Source organism: Sinocyclocheilus grahami, unplaced genomic scaffold (assembly GCF_001515645.1).
Source record: "Sinocyclocheilus grahami isolate Dianchi unplaced genomic scaffold, SAMN03320097.WGS_v1.1 scaffold55.1, whole genome shotgun sequence".
NCBI lineage: Eukaryota > Metazoa > Chordata > Actinopteri > Cypriniformes > Cyprinidae > Sinocyclocheilus > Sinocyclocheilus grahami.
In genome coordinates, this window is record NW_015505234.1 from 62,202 (window position 1) to 77,312 (window position 15,111).

General features: G+C 37.2%; 1 protein-coding gene across 2 annotated transcripts in view; it reads right to left on the reverse strand.

The window, feature by feature from the left end:
* The window catches only part of gnao1a (guanine nucleotide binding protein (G protein), alpha activating activity polypeptide O, a), a 137,628-nt gene that overhangs the window by 21,495 nt on the left and 101,022 nt on the right, over nucleotides 1-15,111 (reverse strand). For both annotated transcript variants that reach the window (XM_016270002.1, XM_016270001.1), the window contains exons 4-5: nucleotides 10,255-10,415; nucleotides 1,178-1,306 (exon numbers count right to left, since the gene is read on the reverse strand). In XM_016270002.1, the coding sequence (XP_016125488.1) occupies nucleotides 1,178-1,306; nucleotides 10,255-10,415 (290 nt within the window). The remainder of the gene's footprint in view (nucleotides 1-1,177; nucleotides 1,307-10,254; nucleotides 10,416-15,111) is intronic.

Below are 15,111 nucleotides of genomic sequence, written 5' to 3' on the forward strand. Positions count from 1 at the left end.
TCCCCAGTTCTCTCTTCGTGATGTGCTCATAGGACACACACACAGGCAGGGACTTGGTAGTATGGCGCAGTGGGTATTCTCTTCCCCAAAGCGACTCGACGCAGCTCGAGTTCCTGAAGGGGAACGTCTCTAGGTTACGTATGTAACCATGGTTCCCCGAGGGAACGAGACGCTGCGTCTCTTTGCCATACTTCCTGCATCCCTGCAGGTGCTACTTCATCGAAGCTGGGTGGTGCCCGGCCGGTTGCGCTTTTATGCTTTCTGGTGCTTACGTCACCCTGCTCGTGACGTCTCGCTGCTCCATTGGACGGATTTGACACGTGCTTCAGAACGCGGTCACGCAAGGGCGTTCCCAAAGCGACTCGACGCAGCGTCTCGTTCCCTCGGGGAACCATGGTTACATACGTAACCTAGAGACGTTCTTTTGAACTTTCTATTCATCAAAGAATCCTGAAAAAACTATCACAGTTTCCACAAAAATATTAAGCAGCACAAATGTTTTCATTAAAAAAATGCTTCCAGAGCAAATCAGCATATTAGAATGTTTTCTGTAGGATTATATAACTCTGAAGACTTAAATAATGGCTGCTGAAAATTCAACTGCAATCTATGATAATGTAAATGCAGACTTTCGAGACTTATATGACTACACTTACATGAGACTATTATATGACTATGACTATTTTTCCTCAATATTATTCGCGGATATGTCATTCAGATGGTAGCTGTCCACTGAGGCCCTGCCCTTTTCTGCGGAAATGCTAGCTTCTGCCGTATCAGTATGGCGAGATTCTAAATCTGTCTTCAGAATAATGGAGGCAGATCTGTCTGTCTAACCCACATCAACACTTTTATTTTAGTCTTCTCTTTTCATGTGCTATCAGCTGAGAGAGTGAAAAAAACCTGTGAATGAGGAGATGATATGAAGTGAGATGATGTCGGTGTTTGGAGATATTAATCTGTGTTCATCTTGGTCTATAACCACTCCAGTTGTAATGTGAGTTAAAAACACTTTTTGCTACATATAGCAGATCAGACTTTTTTTATCTGAAACGTGGCCTGATTATGAATCAGGAACGAGTGAAAATAATAACTGTAGTACTCTAACAGCCGGCGCAAGGCTCTGAATTACACACTGTACATTCAGATGAATAAATTCTGTGCCAATCAGTCTCACCTGAAGTGCAGGTTCTTGAAGGTGAAGTGGGTTTCTACAATCCCGGTGGTCTTCACTCGAGTTCGCAGAATGTCCTGCTCTGTGGGCTGGTAGTCTGCAGCACCAATTCGATCTAAACTGTCTAAGTAACTGGAGGAAGAAAGAAGGAATGTCCGTTAGGACCCATAGTTTTCCACAGAATCTCAGCAACTGTCATTCACATGAAGTAGAAAAGTCTCTTTGCAGATACTAGTAGCTTTTCAACCAAGGAAATACATGTGTTGTTGTTTTTATTTCTTAATACATAAAAACATCACAAATCAATCTCTTAAAGGGGTGGTTCATTGCGATTTCACTTTTTAAATGTTAGTTAGTGTGTAATGTTGCTGTTTGAGAATAAACAATATCTGCAAAGTTACAAAGCTGAAAGTTCAATGCAAACGGAGATATCGTATTTTAAAATTCTGGCAGTTTAATGCCAACAAAAACGGCTGGTAGGGACTACAACGAGTTACATCCCGATTTGTGACATCACAAACCCAGATAAACCCCGCCCTCGGGAAAAGGCACTTTAGACGCGCACTAGAGACGGTTGAGCCAATCACAACACACTGGGCTAGCTAACCAATCAGAGCCCATCGCCTATTTCTGAGGGAGGGGCTTCATAAAAACAGGTGAAATTATGTGGAAAATCATGTGTTTTTTAAAAAACAAAGCATTAGCACATGTTAGACTGCACCCCATAAACACAATCAAGCCTAGAAAAACCCAGTGAACCACCCCTTTAAAAGATTGTTTGTGAATTTACTAAACAATGCTGTATTTCAGCACACTAACCAGCCACAAAATAGTTGAATAGTTGAGTGTTAAATGCCCTAAAATAGTATTGTCCTGTATTTAAATTAAGTAACTTCCATTATTTTCAGCAAAAAACACATCTTTTCAATATACATTAGACTAGTTATAGCTTGCACTAAAACTACTATTTGCCTAGCACATTTAACACAATTTTTATTGATCATGGCATCAGTAATTCATCAGATGATGGTATTATAATCAGGCATACATACACAGTTCAAAAGCTGGGGGGTCAGTAAGAAATTAAAATACTTGTATCCACCAAGCACGCATTAAAATGATCAAAAGTGACAGTAAAGGCATTTACAGTATACTGTTACAAATAAATGCTGTTTTATTGAACTTATCATTACAAAATGTCTGAAGGATCGTGTGACACTGAAGACTGGAATAATGACTGCTGAAAATTCAGCTTTGCCATGACAGGAATCAATTACATTTTAAATTATGGTATTATTTAACAATATGTCTGTATTTTTTATTAAAAATAAATGTAGCCTTGCTAAACATAAGTGACAAATGTATTAAAAAAATTTAAATTTTTAGTGAATTCACCTGTCATCATTCTTTAGTTGACATCTCATTTATGCAAAAAATGACTGCTTTTCATATAACAGTGTCAACAAATCAGATGAGAGTCCATCTTACTAAAGACACAACCTTAGATACAGGAAGTCATTCAGACTATAAGACATAACGTATAAGTCAAAATAAAATTGTGCCACTCACAGCTGACACACACATACACACGCTGTCCTCTTCCAAACGCAACAATGATGCAAGCAGACAGGGAGGACTGAGCTTGCATTTCAACAATGTGTGATGCATATTCTCCAAGGCTGTGGATGTCATTTATATTTCAGATGAAAGAAACAGTGAAATATGTGTGCTTGGATGCCAGTTGAATTGAAGGTTGAGTACCACAAGATGCCGAAACATGCATCAAAACCTTTGGCTGGTAATACTGGTAGACACTAGACACTAATGGATGATTACATCAAAATGCAATTCCAAAAATGTTTTGACACATTTAGAGGGAAATTACTGCAAGTATTTCTGCTGGAAACATATTTGGTTAAACAACTATCATTCCAGATCAATTAGATTTTTAATTTTGTATCTTGTGTAATTATATCTTCTATTCTTAGGTGTACATGCTGCTCTTTCTCTTTTTGCTTCTCTCTCTTTCTTATATCCCTTCCTTTCCTGTCCATCTGCAGCAAAGCGATGTTGCAGTTCAAAATTTCCTTGGTTGCTACAGAATCCTTCAGGGAAATGTGAACATTCCACTGTCGCTACTGTCTCCAGCGCTCAACTACACCAAAGTCCCTTTTAGGCATGTCAGTTCACCTTGCTGCCTTTCTATTAATCAAGGAATCCTGAAAAAATGTGTCACAGTTTCCATAAAAATATTAAGCAGCACAACTGTTTTCTAAATTCATAATAATATTGAATGTTACTTGAGCACTAAATCAGCATATTAGAATGATTTCTGAAGCATCATGTGACACTGAAGAATGCATTTTAAAATTACTTAAATAGAAAACAGTTATTTTAAATTGGTATACTACTTTTTTTTACTACTGTTTTACAAACAAATGCAGACTTTGTTCAAAAACATTAAAATATCTAACAGATCCTAAACTTTTGAACAATAGTGTAGTATCTGCTCAAATCTACTTGTTGAGTAAACAAACAAGTACATGAAAATGGCAAATAGCACTGAAAGGTGGGACACCCTACAGCCTCCTTATTGAGTGTTACATTTCATTTTTACTTAAATTTTTTCTGTGACTTATTAGTCTCCTCCCCCTTATACTGTCCCTGGCTACGTATACAGCCTCCTGACCTCAGAACATCCCTTCCAACAAATAATTCCACTTAACGAAATGCTGCCTCACTCAACAATAAATCTAAAATGATTTAGTAATAAATAGCAGTTGAATATCTGATAATAATGTGAAATGCCTTGTGCCAAACATCCACAGAAAGGAAGAGAGTAGAAAGAGGACTGAACAAACAAAATAAATAAATACATAAGAGAAATAATACAGGAAGTGAGGGCAAGGTCTATGACATGTGAGGTCCAAAAGTCTCAGACCAATGGGAAGATCTGGGAAACAGAATCTATGTTAATCCCAGAAACAAATAAAAAAAAACTAGGTCATTAATTAAATAATGATAGATAGATAGATAGATAGATAGATAGATAGATAGAATGCCCAAATTAATTTTAATTTGAATACAATTCTCAGATATATATTGTGTATATTCTCAGCCCTATATGGAAACACTATACCATCAATAAACCATCTCAAAATGTATTTTGCATGTATTTCTCTTCCTGTGGTTCACCACACTGACTCTAGGGGGTGCTGTTGCTGTGACTGTAACTTGCTAAGTTATATTAATGTTTAATAGTGGCACTTTTGGTTTGCAGGATTGCTTAGTGGCATTGAACTCAAGTCTGCCTGACACAGCTCGAACTTAAATACTTAAGTATGAATGATCTCATAGGGCACAATCTCAAATGGGACTGCACTAATAAGGATAACCATCAACTGACATTATTTTTTAATCTCTGCTCTTTGATAATGTTAGTTCTACCTCATTCTCTCCTTGGGGCACCTTCCTTTGTGACCTGTATCTGTTGGCTGTGCATGCATTCCTCTCAGCGTAGTTTGTCTATTAACAAATAGCAGATTTATCGCGGCTATGTTTACTGAGGATTTCCATAAGCTTTTTTTTTTTTAGAAAGCAACTGTCCACAATGGCCTGATAAAATCACTATAAGTGCTGGTAATCTTTCATTACATTTGACTAAAGGCAAATTTCACTTCATTTCATAGTTCAGAGACAGGTATGGAGGTTGGGAAGGAAAATAGTCTGAAATTGTTCATGAAATACAGTATTTGGCATACACAAACTAAACTTAGACATCACATGAATAAATAGCAATTTAAAATGTATGAAAATAGAAAACTTGACGTTTTTTTCAACTGTAATAGGATTTCACAATATTGCTGTTTACTATGGTATGGTGAGCATAAGAGACTTCCTTTAAAAAAAAATTTTTTAAATCCTAATTATTCGGGGGGGGGGGATAATGTGTATCCTTAATATACACATTAAGGAAGTCTGCATGTGCACATTTAAGCACATTTTGATATTTGCAGCAGTGCTAACGTTTTTCTCTCCTGTGCACTTAATGCCCTGTGTTCTGAGGAATAGCTGTATGTACTATTGTAAATCTTTTATAAATATGATGACACTCTATGTGGACTTCACTCCGTCATTTTAGGCCTAATGGACATGCGGGCGGGGTTGTACTGTAGGGTTTCTTCACTTCTCTCTCCTTTTAGTATGGGAAACTCGTATCTCTCTACCACTCAGGCTGCTTGCCAGCTCTGCCCTTCCCCCTGCTCCCTCCCTCTCTCTCATACACCATCTTTCTTTCTTTCTCCCTCCACCCTCCCTCTGTTTCCTGCTGCTGCTTGAGTGCTCTGCCTGGCAACACCTCTCAGCGGCCTGCCTGCTGTCTGCTGCTCCCCATCATGGAGAGAGAGACAGAAAGATGTGCAGGAAAAAGAACTACAGGGCATTGGAGACACATTTATTGTGGTAACAAAAAGGTCTGAAATTCTGGGTGCTGCAAGAATGTTACAATGTTTCATAAGGAAATTGTAGTACATGGTGATAATTAATATGGAATGTCTGAGAAATAATTGAGACGTTACCTCTGGAATTGCTGTACTGTCGCTTAAAGGGATAGTTCACCCAAAAATTAAAACTCTGTTATAATTTACTCACCCTCATGTCGTTTCAAACCTGTATGATTTCTTTCCTCTGTGGAACACAAAAAAATGATATTGAATGGACGTTACACACACAGAAAATATTTGATGATGACAGAATATTCATTTTTGGGTGAATGATCCCTTTAGGTATTTTAACTGTCTAATAAACTCATATTAGTTTAATAGTAAAACTTTTATACTATATATACAGACAAGTTTTGGTAGCCATAGATATCTATAACGGGGGAAAAAAACTTTATCAGCAACTCTCGTTGTTGAGAAATTTTCTTGACAATGACAAATAACCAAGTTGCTACGAATACAAGTCATGTTGATTGTGACAGTAATTCAGTAAAGATACACTATCAGACCCAAAAAACTGAGAATAAGTTAAACTTCCTACATCTTCTGAAGGCAAAGCCACTGAAGGTTCATCTGAAAGATGAAACATTTATCAGAATGTCATCATACTGTCCAAGACTAAGAACATAGAGATTTCCTATTTTTGCTCTGGAAACGTCAAGAATGGAGGGGCTGAACTGAACACAATGTAGATATGAAGTTTAAGTTCAGGCCAGCACTTCCACAAGAGATTATGACTTGCGATCAAAAAACACCAGAATTCTCTTATAACCAGAAATGGAACAAGGTTCTTGTAAATTCTATGATTTTAATAATTACTGAAGAAATGAAAGTCAAAGAGAAAAATAAAACTGATCAGGAACAAAGCTGAGAGGACAAGAGGAACAACTGTAGAGGTGGGAAATGATTGCAGTGTGGAAGGGAAGGAGCTTTTAAAAGGATGGACAGGAGTGGATAAACTCCTATGGCACCATAATGTGGGCAGAATCAGAGTTCCATGGTAGAGGGTGGTGAGTATGAGAGAAGGAGAGAGGAAGGACAGAAATTGTGGAGTAAGTTCAGATAATGATGAAAGTTTTCCAGAGAACAAATGATTATGAGGGCCAATCTAATCCAGTTTCAGCATCTCACTCTGGAAAAGACCACTGCGCCTCAATCAGACATGTTCTGAAATGTCTCCTGATATTCAAGTTGCAGTTCAATGAACCCTTGGGGAGAAGAAAGACAAGCCTACAGCCTAAAGACATGTGGAAGCCAGTATGCCGTACATTGTAAACCGCCGGTGTGGATAAACAGCCCAAAGGAAATTATCTCAAATCTCTCCTGAACTCCTTTCTTTGATATTTTCAGCCGATTTTAGAACACATATTGTTTTCATTTGTCATGTGTCTCCTAGCAACAAGGTGCATGTTTCTGCGTGAGTTTGTTGTGATTGGAAGGACTTTAAAGTCTGGTAGTGTATGATCCTAGGGGTGTGCAATAATGACAAAAAATTATATCTTGATATTTTCTGGGATTTTATCGATAACGATAATTAGACGATATTTTGCTGAGTGTGTTATTGTGCTGATATCTTAAGGACTGCCGCAGACAGCTGACTCCTAATGTTTTTAATATTCTTCATATTCTGTGTGGTGGTCAGTTCATACTGATAGAAATTAATCTTTTCCAATAAGTTTAAACTGATTTTTGCATTTTATGGGCATTTTTACCTTTATAAAGCCATTTTTTCTAAAAGTGTCCATTATCTTTTGAGTCAAATTCTTACATTTAATCAGGGAATTAGAATAATAAGACATTTGGGCTATTACCAAGCAAATTAAATCAACACAGAAGCTGCATCTGAAGTGGCATTTAGATGTATTTACACACATGTATTTTGTTTAATGCAAGACATGAATGCATTTAACCTGCATTTACAAATGCATAAATAATGTTTTGATATATTAAACATAAAACGTTGAATACTGATATTTGAAATGATTTAAAACATGAAAAAAATCAAAAAAAGAAAAGAAAGAAAAAGACGAAATTTGAAATTAAAACCGCCAGCAGGTGGCAGCAAATCATTGTTAATAAGCGAGTCATTGCGATTGAGCTTAATCATGTAAACGGTTGATTCATTCAAGAACGAAACACCGTCATGTTGCTCAGAGACACAAAACAGCGCTGTGGCTGTATTCGGAATGATTTTTGCTGGCGAAATAGAGCAAAAACAAGCAATATGGTGTCTAAAACGTAAGTCTCTTAATTAACTTATTGTTTATTGAATTCAATGTCACATTTGTAATCATGGTAATTTTTGGAGAAAAACGGCACTCTTCGTGTGAAATTGAATAACTATATGAAGTGGTATAAATATATAAATTTTCTGCCATCATGTCTTGAATTTGTGATCATTCTAAATGCATTTTAATAGACTGAATCATGCAGTGAAAGAAAACACTAAATGCACACACTCACTAGTCTAGACTTCACGTAATGTATGCGTGCGCTCTGTAGGGATGTTTTGAATGGTTTTTGCAAAATACTCGATAATGTCAAATCGCACATCGTTAAAACAACAATTATGATATTATCGCAGACGATATATATCGCACACCCCTATATGATCCTCAGTCGTTTAGTGCATGATGGCCAGTTTTCCTCTGTGACTATTTACAAAGGCGGTAAGTGTATGATGCCTAACGTTTTAAAATCTGTTCAGATTTTAAAAGTTGTGTAGTGTATTCCAGCCTTCAGACATACAAGTTGTACCTGGCAAGCTGGCCAAGTCTTTAGTGTAAATACACACACACACAAATAAAAGCTAAGAAACATAAACACAGGTGTACAGCAATGTTTCCTGTGCACTGTGCAGCTACTGAATCTAGATTAAAACTACACAGACAAATATTTTACATACAAATGTGTTCGCAGTTTGCAGTCTGAATTAAATATGATTGGATAAAAAGACTGTGCACTGCAAAAGAGACATTTCTTCTTTATATTGAAACACACACACACACACACACAAACATACAGTGCCACCAATATTAAAATATAGAATATAAAAGAATAACAAAAATATGTTAAAATATTAAATATATAAAAAATAAATAATAACTAAAATATAAACAAAATAAAAATATAATAACATTAAATTATATATTTAAGAAGAAAATAGCATTGTTTTAAAAATAATTATTTAGGGAACATTGTCTGCTATACAATAAAACTGGACCAACTGGGTTATGCAAGTGAAGACAGTAAGAAAACTATATGAATTAATGTAGGCTAATGGAGATGGCCTTTTCATGTAAATGTGTGTGTGTGTGTGTGTGTGTGTGTGTGTGTGTGTGCGTATTCACATTGTCTATTAAAATTAAATTCACACACACAAACATACAGTGCCACCAATATTAAAATATAGAATATAAAAGAATAACAAAAATATGTTAAAATATTAAATATATAAAAAATAAATAATAACTAAAATATAAACAAAATAAAAATATAATAACATTAAATTATATATTTAAGAAGAAAATAGCATTGTTTTAAAAATAATTATTTAGGGAACATTGTCTGCTATACAATAAAACTGGACCAACTGGGTTATGCAAGTGAAGACAGTAAGAAAACTATATGAATTAATGTAGGCTAATGGAGATGGCCTTTTCATGTAAATGTGTGTGTGTGTGTGTGTGTGTGTGTGTGCGTATTCACATTGTCTATTAAAATTAAATTCTTCCTGAAGATTTACAGCTTTTCACATATTGGCAAGGTTATTTGAAAAAATACTACAATTCAACATATATATATATATATATATATAAAAATCTATCAAAAAGTAAATGTCAGTCAGCCATATATTGGTCAATCTCCTTCAGCTCCTAGCAGCCCTCTTTCACAAATATGTAAATCGTAAGATTTGGAATGATGAAATACCACTGGCAACTGTTTGTCTTACTGATCCCTGAACAAAAGGCTGAACATTTATGCAAAACTTGGTGATGTTTATATGCAAATAATGAAGAAGAAAAACTTCTCTCCCAGACTTGTCTACCAAACTCTTTTTGGCACCCTAAACAGTCCTTCCCCTCCCCACATTTGCCTCAAAGTAACATCATCTGTGTTGTCAATATGTGAGCAAGTAATTTGTCTTCATCTAAACACCACTTTCCACAAGGAAAGGTTTCCCCAACTATTACAGTAAACCACAACATCAGAAATATAATGCTGACTGAACTCTTTCCATGTTATTACGCACACGCATACACGTATAGCACACATACACACACAAACTCGAGACCTTTCATCAGCGCATACTTTAATTGCATCTGTAAATTCCCTTCAGAGTGACATTACTTGAGTTCAAATAATACTCTAAAAGCAACCTGTTCAAACAAGCATTGCAAATAAAGACTATACATATTATACTGTTGACGCTACCTAATGTGGCCACGTTCAATTTACAGTTTACAATTTACTGCAGCGTGATAGTAAATGATATAATAAAAGATTGGTATATTTAGGCAGAATGCTCTTAATGAAGCATAAAAGCACTAATGGCTCTTCTCAGCAGAGGGCTGTACTCACTATTGGGCGGAGTCATTGAGCTGGTACTCGCGGGCACGGCTGAAGCACTCCTGGATGCCTGAGTCAGACCACAGGCGAATCATGGCAGACAACAGCTCTGGAGAGTAGGGCTCGGTATCCTCCATACGGCTCACAACATCACAGACCATCTTAGCATCAGCCTGTTAAAGGAAAACACACAGAGAGAACATCCATCAGTGTGATGAGGAGACTTCCAAACAGAAGAAGTCACAAACCATGCTTCAAATTGTACCAATTTTGAGATTAGCAATTAAAAGTCTGACATTTAAATATGAACTCAAACATTTCTTGTCATTATTTCAAAGACCAAATCATCTTGGCTGTTCTATTAATTTTATTTAGCTCTATACTCTTCAGGGTTGTTAATAATGACAGTTCAACAAAACAACAAGAAAACATTAATTTCACAATTTCCAGTGACATGAGCAACAGCAACCGTTGGTGATATGACAAAATTAAGTTCAACTTTATGCAAATAGGCAGTGATGCATTGTGGGAACGCCTACTAGCAAGTGACAGCACTCGTGATCTGCAGCAATTTCTTCACTGTCAGTGTGATTGTGGCTTTACTGTGTCTACAGTTGACTCATTTGTGCCTTTTATATTCATTTCAAAGAATTTTAGCAGAAACGTGAAACAAAATTGACTGCTTGGCTGCTTGAATGAAAACTATTAAAAATATTTTTGTCTTGTTTTCCAGTAAACATGCTTGTTTTTGTTTTGTTTTTGTTTTTTTACAGGCAAACAAATTTAAAAAAGAAAGAAAATTAACTTCTGAGCTGTAAAAATGAACCTCTGGGGTCTTGTTATGGGCAATAAGTTGAAAAAATTACTGCATTTAAAGGATGACTGATTGATGCAAGTTCACATCGTACTGCTGGCACAAAATCTTTTATAAAGCCCTGTCAATGAGCTGGCTCTTGCTTCAAGAAAAAAAAAACAGTTGATTAACTTTGCATAACAACTTTGGGTTATAAAAACTTGTGCAAGGGTTTGAGAGAGCATAACGGAAGGAAAAAGATAACAGAATCTGTGGCTGTTCCGGTACTATCAACTGAACTATCAACATATTATTATAATTATTGAATCTGCTGCTCCTCCTTTACATACTGTCGCTCCATTTGAAAGAGAACAACTTTTATGGGGACACTCAAATGTGTTGGATTTGTAATTATTGTAAGTCTCAGTTCTAATGTTTACAAAATTTGTTATCACACAAACTACATTAAGATGATAAAGGACCAGATACTATTGTGTTTTAGACAGTAACTTTAGTATCAGAAAGATAGAAAATGCCATGACCATCCAATCTGTTCTTGATCCCTTTGTTCCTATTCTCAATGGATTCCCATGTGCTTTCTGTGATTAGCCCTTATTCTAAAGTGAAATCTGATCAAGAGATAGAATTATTATTATTGTTAAATACAAATATATACATTAAAGTAAATCATACTAAAATTGTCATATTAAAATTGTGTGCATTATCATTATTATGTATTATTACTTTTAAATAATTTTTTTAATAACAGACAATATATACACACAACATCCTGACTTCCTGTTTCTTGTTCATTCCTACTCACCTCCTCTTATGACATCACTCCCTTTTACAAACATGTTTAAAAAGCTTGACAGCAGTAATGACTTCTGGAAAGAGCGTTTAGAGGAAAAAACAACAAAGCATGGATGTCGCTAATTTATCCATAATTAATGCAAATGCTATTTTGTGAAGTTTTTCTACTGTGAAGATGCAGATATATTACTCTCCACTGAGAAAAAATGGATGCATCTTCCTTATGACTTGTCAATAGGGACAGATATTGCTGCCATCTCCATGGTGATGCAGCGGGGGCAGCATCAGCAGCAGGAGGTAGTATGATTGGCTAAGGGAGCGTCCCTTTCCTTCTCCCCCAGTGAGTGTGACATTTGAGAGCAAGTCCTCTGAACTCAGCATGACTGAACCTTCTGGAGTCCTTATAACAAACACACACACACATCATAACAAAATGCACTATTAATGGTTATATGTAGTCTAATAATAGTTAGAGCTTCACAACACAACATGAACCAGAGGATTACCTTAACTTTATCCCTACCAGGGAATTATGGGACATCAAACTGGTGTCCACAGGCTCTTTGAGCCTTTATAATGGCAAATGCCTCAGTCCCAGAGCTGGAGGTTTGCAATGGGAACATTTTAACATTTTTGTCATGCATTTTTCTTTTGATAAAAAAAAACAGCAAGAATAAAGCTGACAGTTGCGACAGATTCAGCAGACACGCACTTGTTTATTTTCTCTCTGTGCAATTCTTGCAGGTGGGTCTGTCTGTAATGTCACAACACCGGTCATGCCTCTCATTCTTCATTTGCTCTTTCTACCTGTGTTTTTGTTTTTTTTGTTTTGCTTTTGCTTTTGTTTTTGTTTTTTTTTTTGGGGGGGGGGGGGGGGTGTATGGCACTGAAGGAGCATGTGATTGCATATTAAATTTAGATCAGACTCATAGAGACACATAATAGCTATTCATTATGGCCTTTGCACAGACTAAAGAGAATGGACCAATCTTCATCAGCATTCATTTATTAGAGGAAACAGTGCGAGGAGAGATCTCAACACGCTGTAGATTTGAATCACAGATCAGTCAGTAGCCCAGCGTGACGGACAGTATCCTTACAGACACCCTGACACTGCACCTGGTATGAGCAATGTTATTGTAAAAGTGACGTAAGTACGCACTGTGAACCCACAATAGAACTGTCATTTTGTAGTAAATGCTGGATTCCTCAGAGTATCATTAGGTTTAACTACCTCATGATATGTAACACATCACAACACATGTCATGATTAATTATATCACATCTTAACTGGATCACAGCTGAGAGAGATCCAGCATGCCCACGAGTGAATCTGCGGGATCAGTTTCAATCTTTTTGAAAAAGAAAAAAAATGACTAAAAACAGGAAATTATGATATATTGTTAATGTATATTCACAAGAATTTGTGATACTTCTATATATAGTATGATTGTGACCACAAAGCCCTAATACAGGCCTTTCTTATTTAGTGTGAAGTACAGTGAAGGTCAGGTGTAATATGGCAAAATCAATCTAGTCATCTAGTGTTGAATCAGTTGGCTTTTAATCTTGCTATGAACAGGAGAGTAACATACAGTCCCTCATGAGCCCCAAGGGCTGTGGTCTAATAATCTATCACTGACAATGGCAACTTTTCTTTTCAAAATAGCACAGAGGAAAAGAGATGCTCCGCTTTGCTGAAGATGTATAGACTCTACTCAAGTACTTTATCAAAGGCCATGACACATCTCCCTAGACATGGTTTTAAACTACAAATCATCTTTTCAAGGTTACAACCACCGGCATGTGGTGGACTTCTGAAGTAAGGAGGCTGAGAGGTCATGAAAAAAAGATTTTTAGTGTATTTCAATATGGACATGACCTAAGGAGGTGCTGTGAGTGGGTGGATTGCTAACTCAGTAATCAGTTTATTTTCCATAATTTTTGTGAATCTGTGGAAGTTCACTGTCATACCACAATTTATCTATAAGAACTCAAGAGAGCCAAAAGATAAAATGCACCACATTTAGTAGACTTTTTAGTGTCGCTGTTAAGTTATAAATGTTGCTGATGTTAATGGCACAGAGAAAAGCCAGAGAAAGTCAAGTACTGAGAATTGCATGCAGGTAAAGTCCCTTCAGATAGCCGCGCACACACATTCACTACCATTATGGATGTGCTTTAATTAGAAAACAGGATAGCAAGCTATACAGTGATGACATCTCCAATTCATCTCTCATTGATGGTCTTAGAGAACCTGTCTATGACCACCAGGATGCAGGTATGGGAGTTGGAAGGAGGGAGATCAGTCACAAAAACTGAGGTGGGACCAGGGCCGATGAGGGTTTACCATGTGTTTACCGTGTGGTAGGTGTCAGGGATTCTTGGAGATGGCGCAGACTGAGCAGCTCTTGAAAAATTGGGAGACTCCCCAAGCAATTTTGGGCCACCAGTAGTGATTTTGGAGGAGCAAGAGGGTTTGCTGGCTGCCTGGGTGTCCAGAGCCCGGAGATGAATGTAGAAGTGTTAGCTGTAGGGATGATGGTACATAAACCATAAAACCGGAGCAGGTTCAGAGCGAGTGGCTTCTGTGGTCTGGTCGTCAAGGGACCACTGGATCGGAGGAGAGTTAATGGCTTCAGAGTGATGGAGACAGGAAAGTGCGTCTGCTTTTTGGTTCTTTGAGCCGGGCTGGAGTCGGTTGAGTCGTTTAGCATCTCGGAGATATTCCAGATTACTGTGATCAGTTATGACTTCAAAATGGTGATTGGCTCCCTCCAGGCCAGTGTCGCACTTCTCTAGGGCAAGCTTGATAGCTAGGAGCTGCTGGTTACCAATGTCATAGTTTTACTCCACCGGGGATAGCTTCTTGGAGTAGAAGGCACATGGATGGAGGATGGGAGGTTCTCTGTGACGCTGGGATAAGACTGCTCCTACCCCGACCATAAATGCATCTACATCGACTACGAAAGGAAGTTGTAGATCTGGGTGTGCCAGAGTAGGAGCGGTGCAAAAGGCTTCCTTGAGGGAATCCATAAACATATATTATGTAAAACTTGGTGTATATAATCATGTTTAAGGAAGTTGGTGTTTGGGTTGATGCTGAACTAGATATAAGTTTTCTAAAGCATCCTTTTGGCCTTCATGTAGTGTACAGCTAGAGGGCTGCACAGGCTTTAAACTGAAGCCCGAACCCGACCCGTACCCGAGATCGTCTGACCCAGCCCGACCCGACCGGCACAGTTCCATTTAGAGCCCGAACC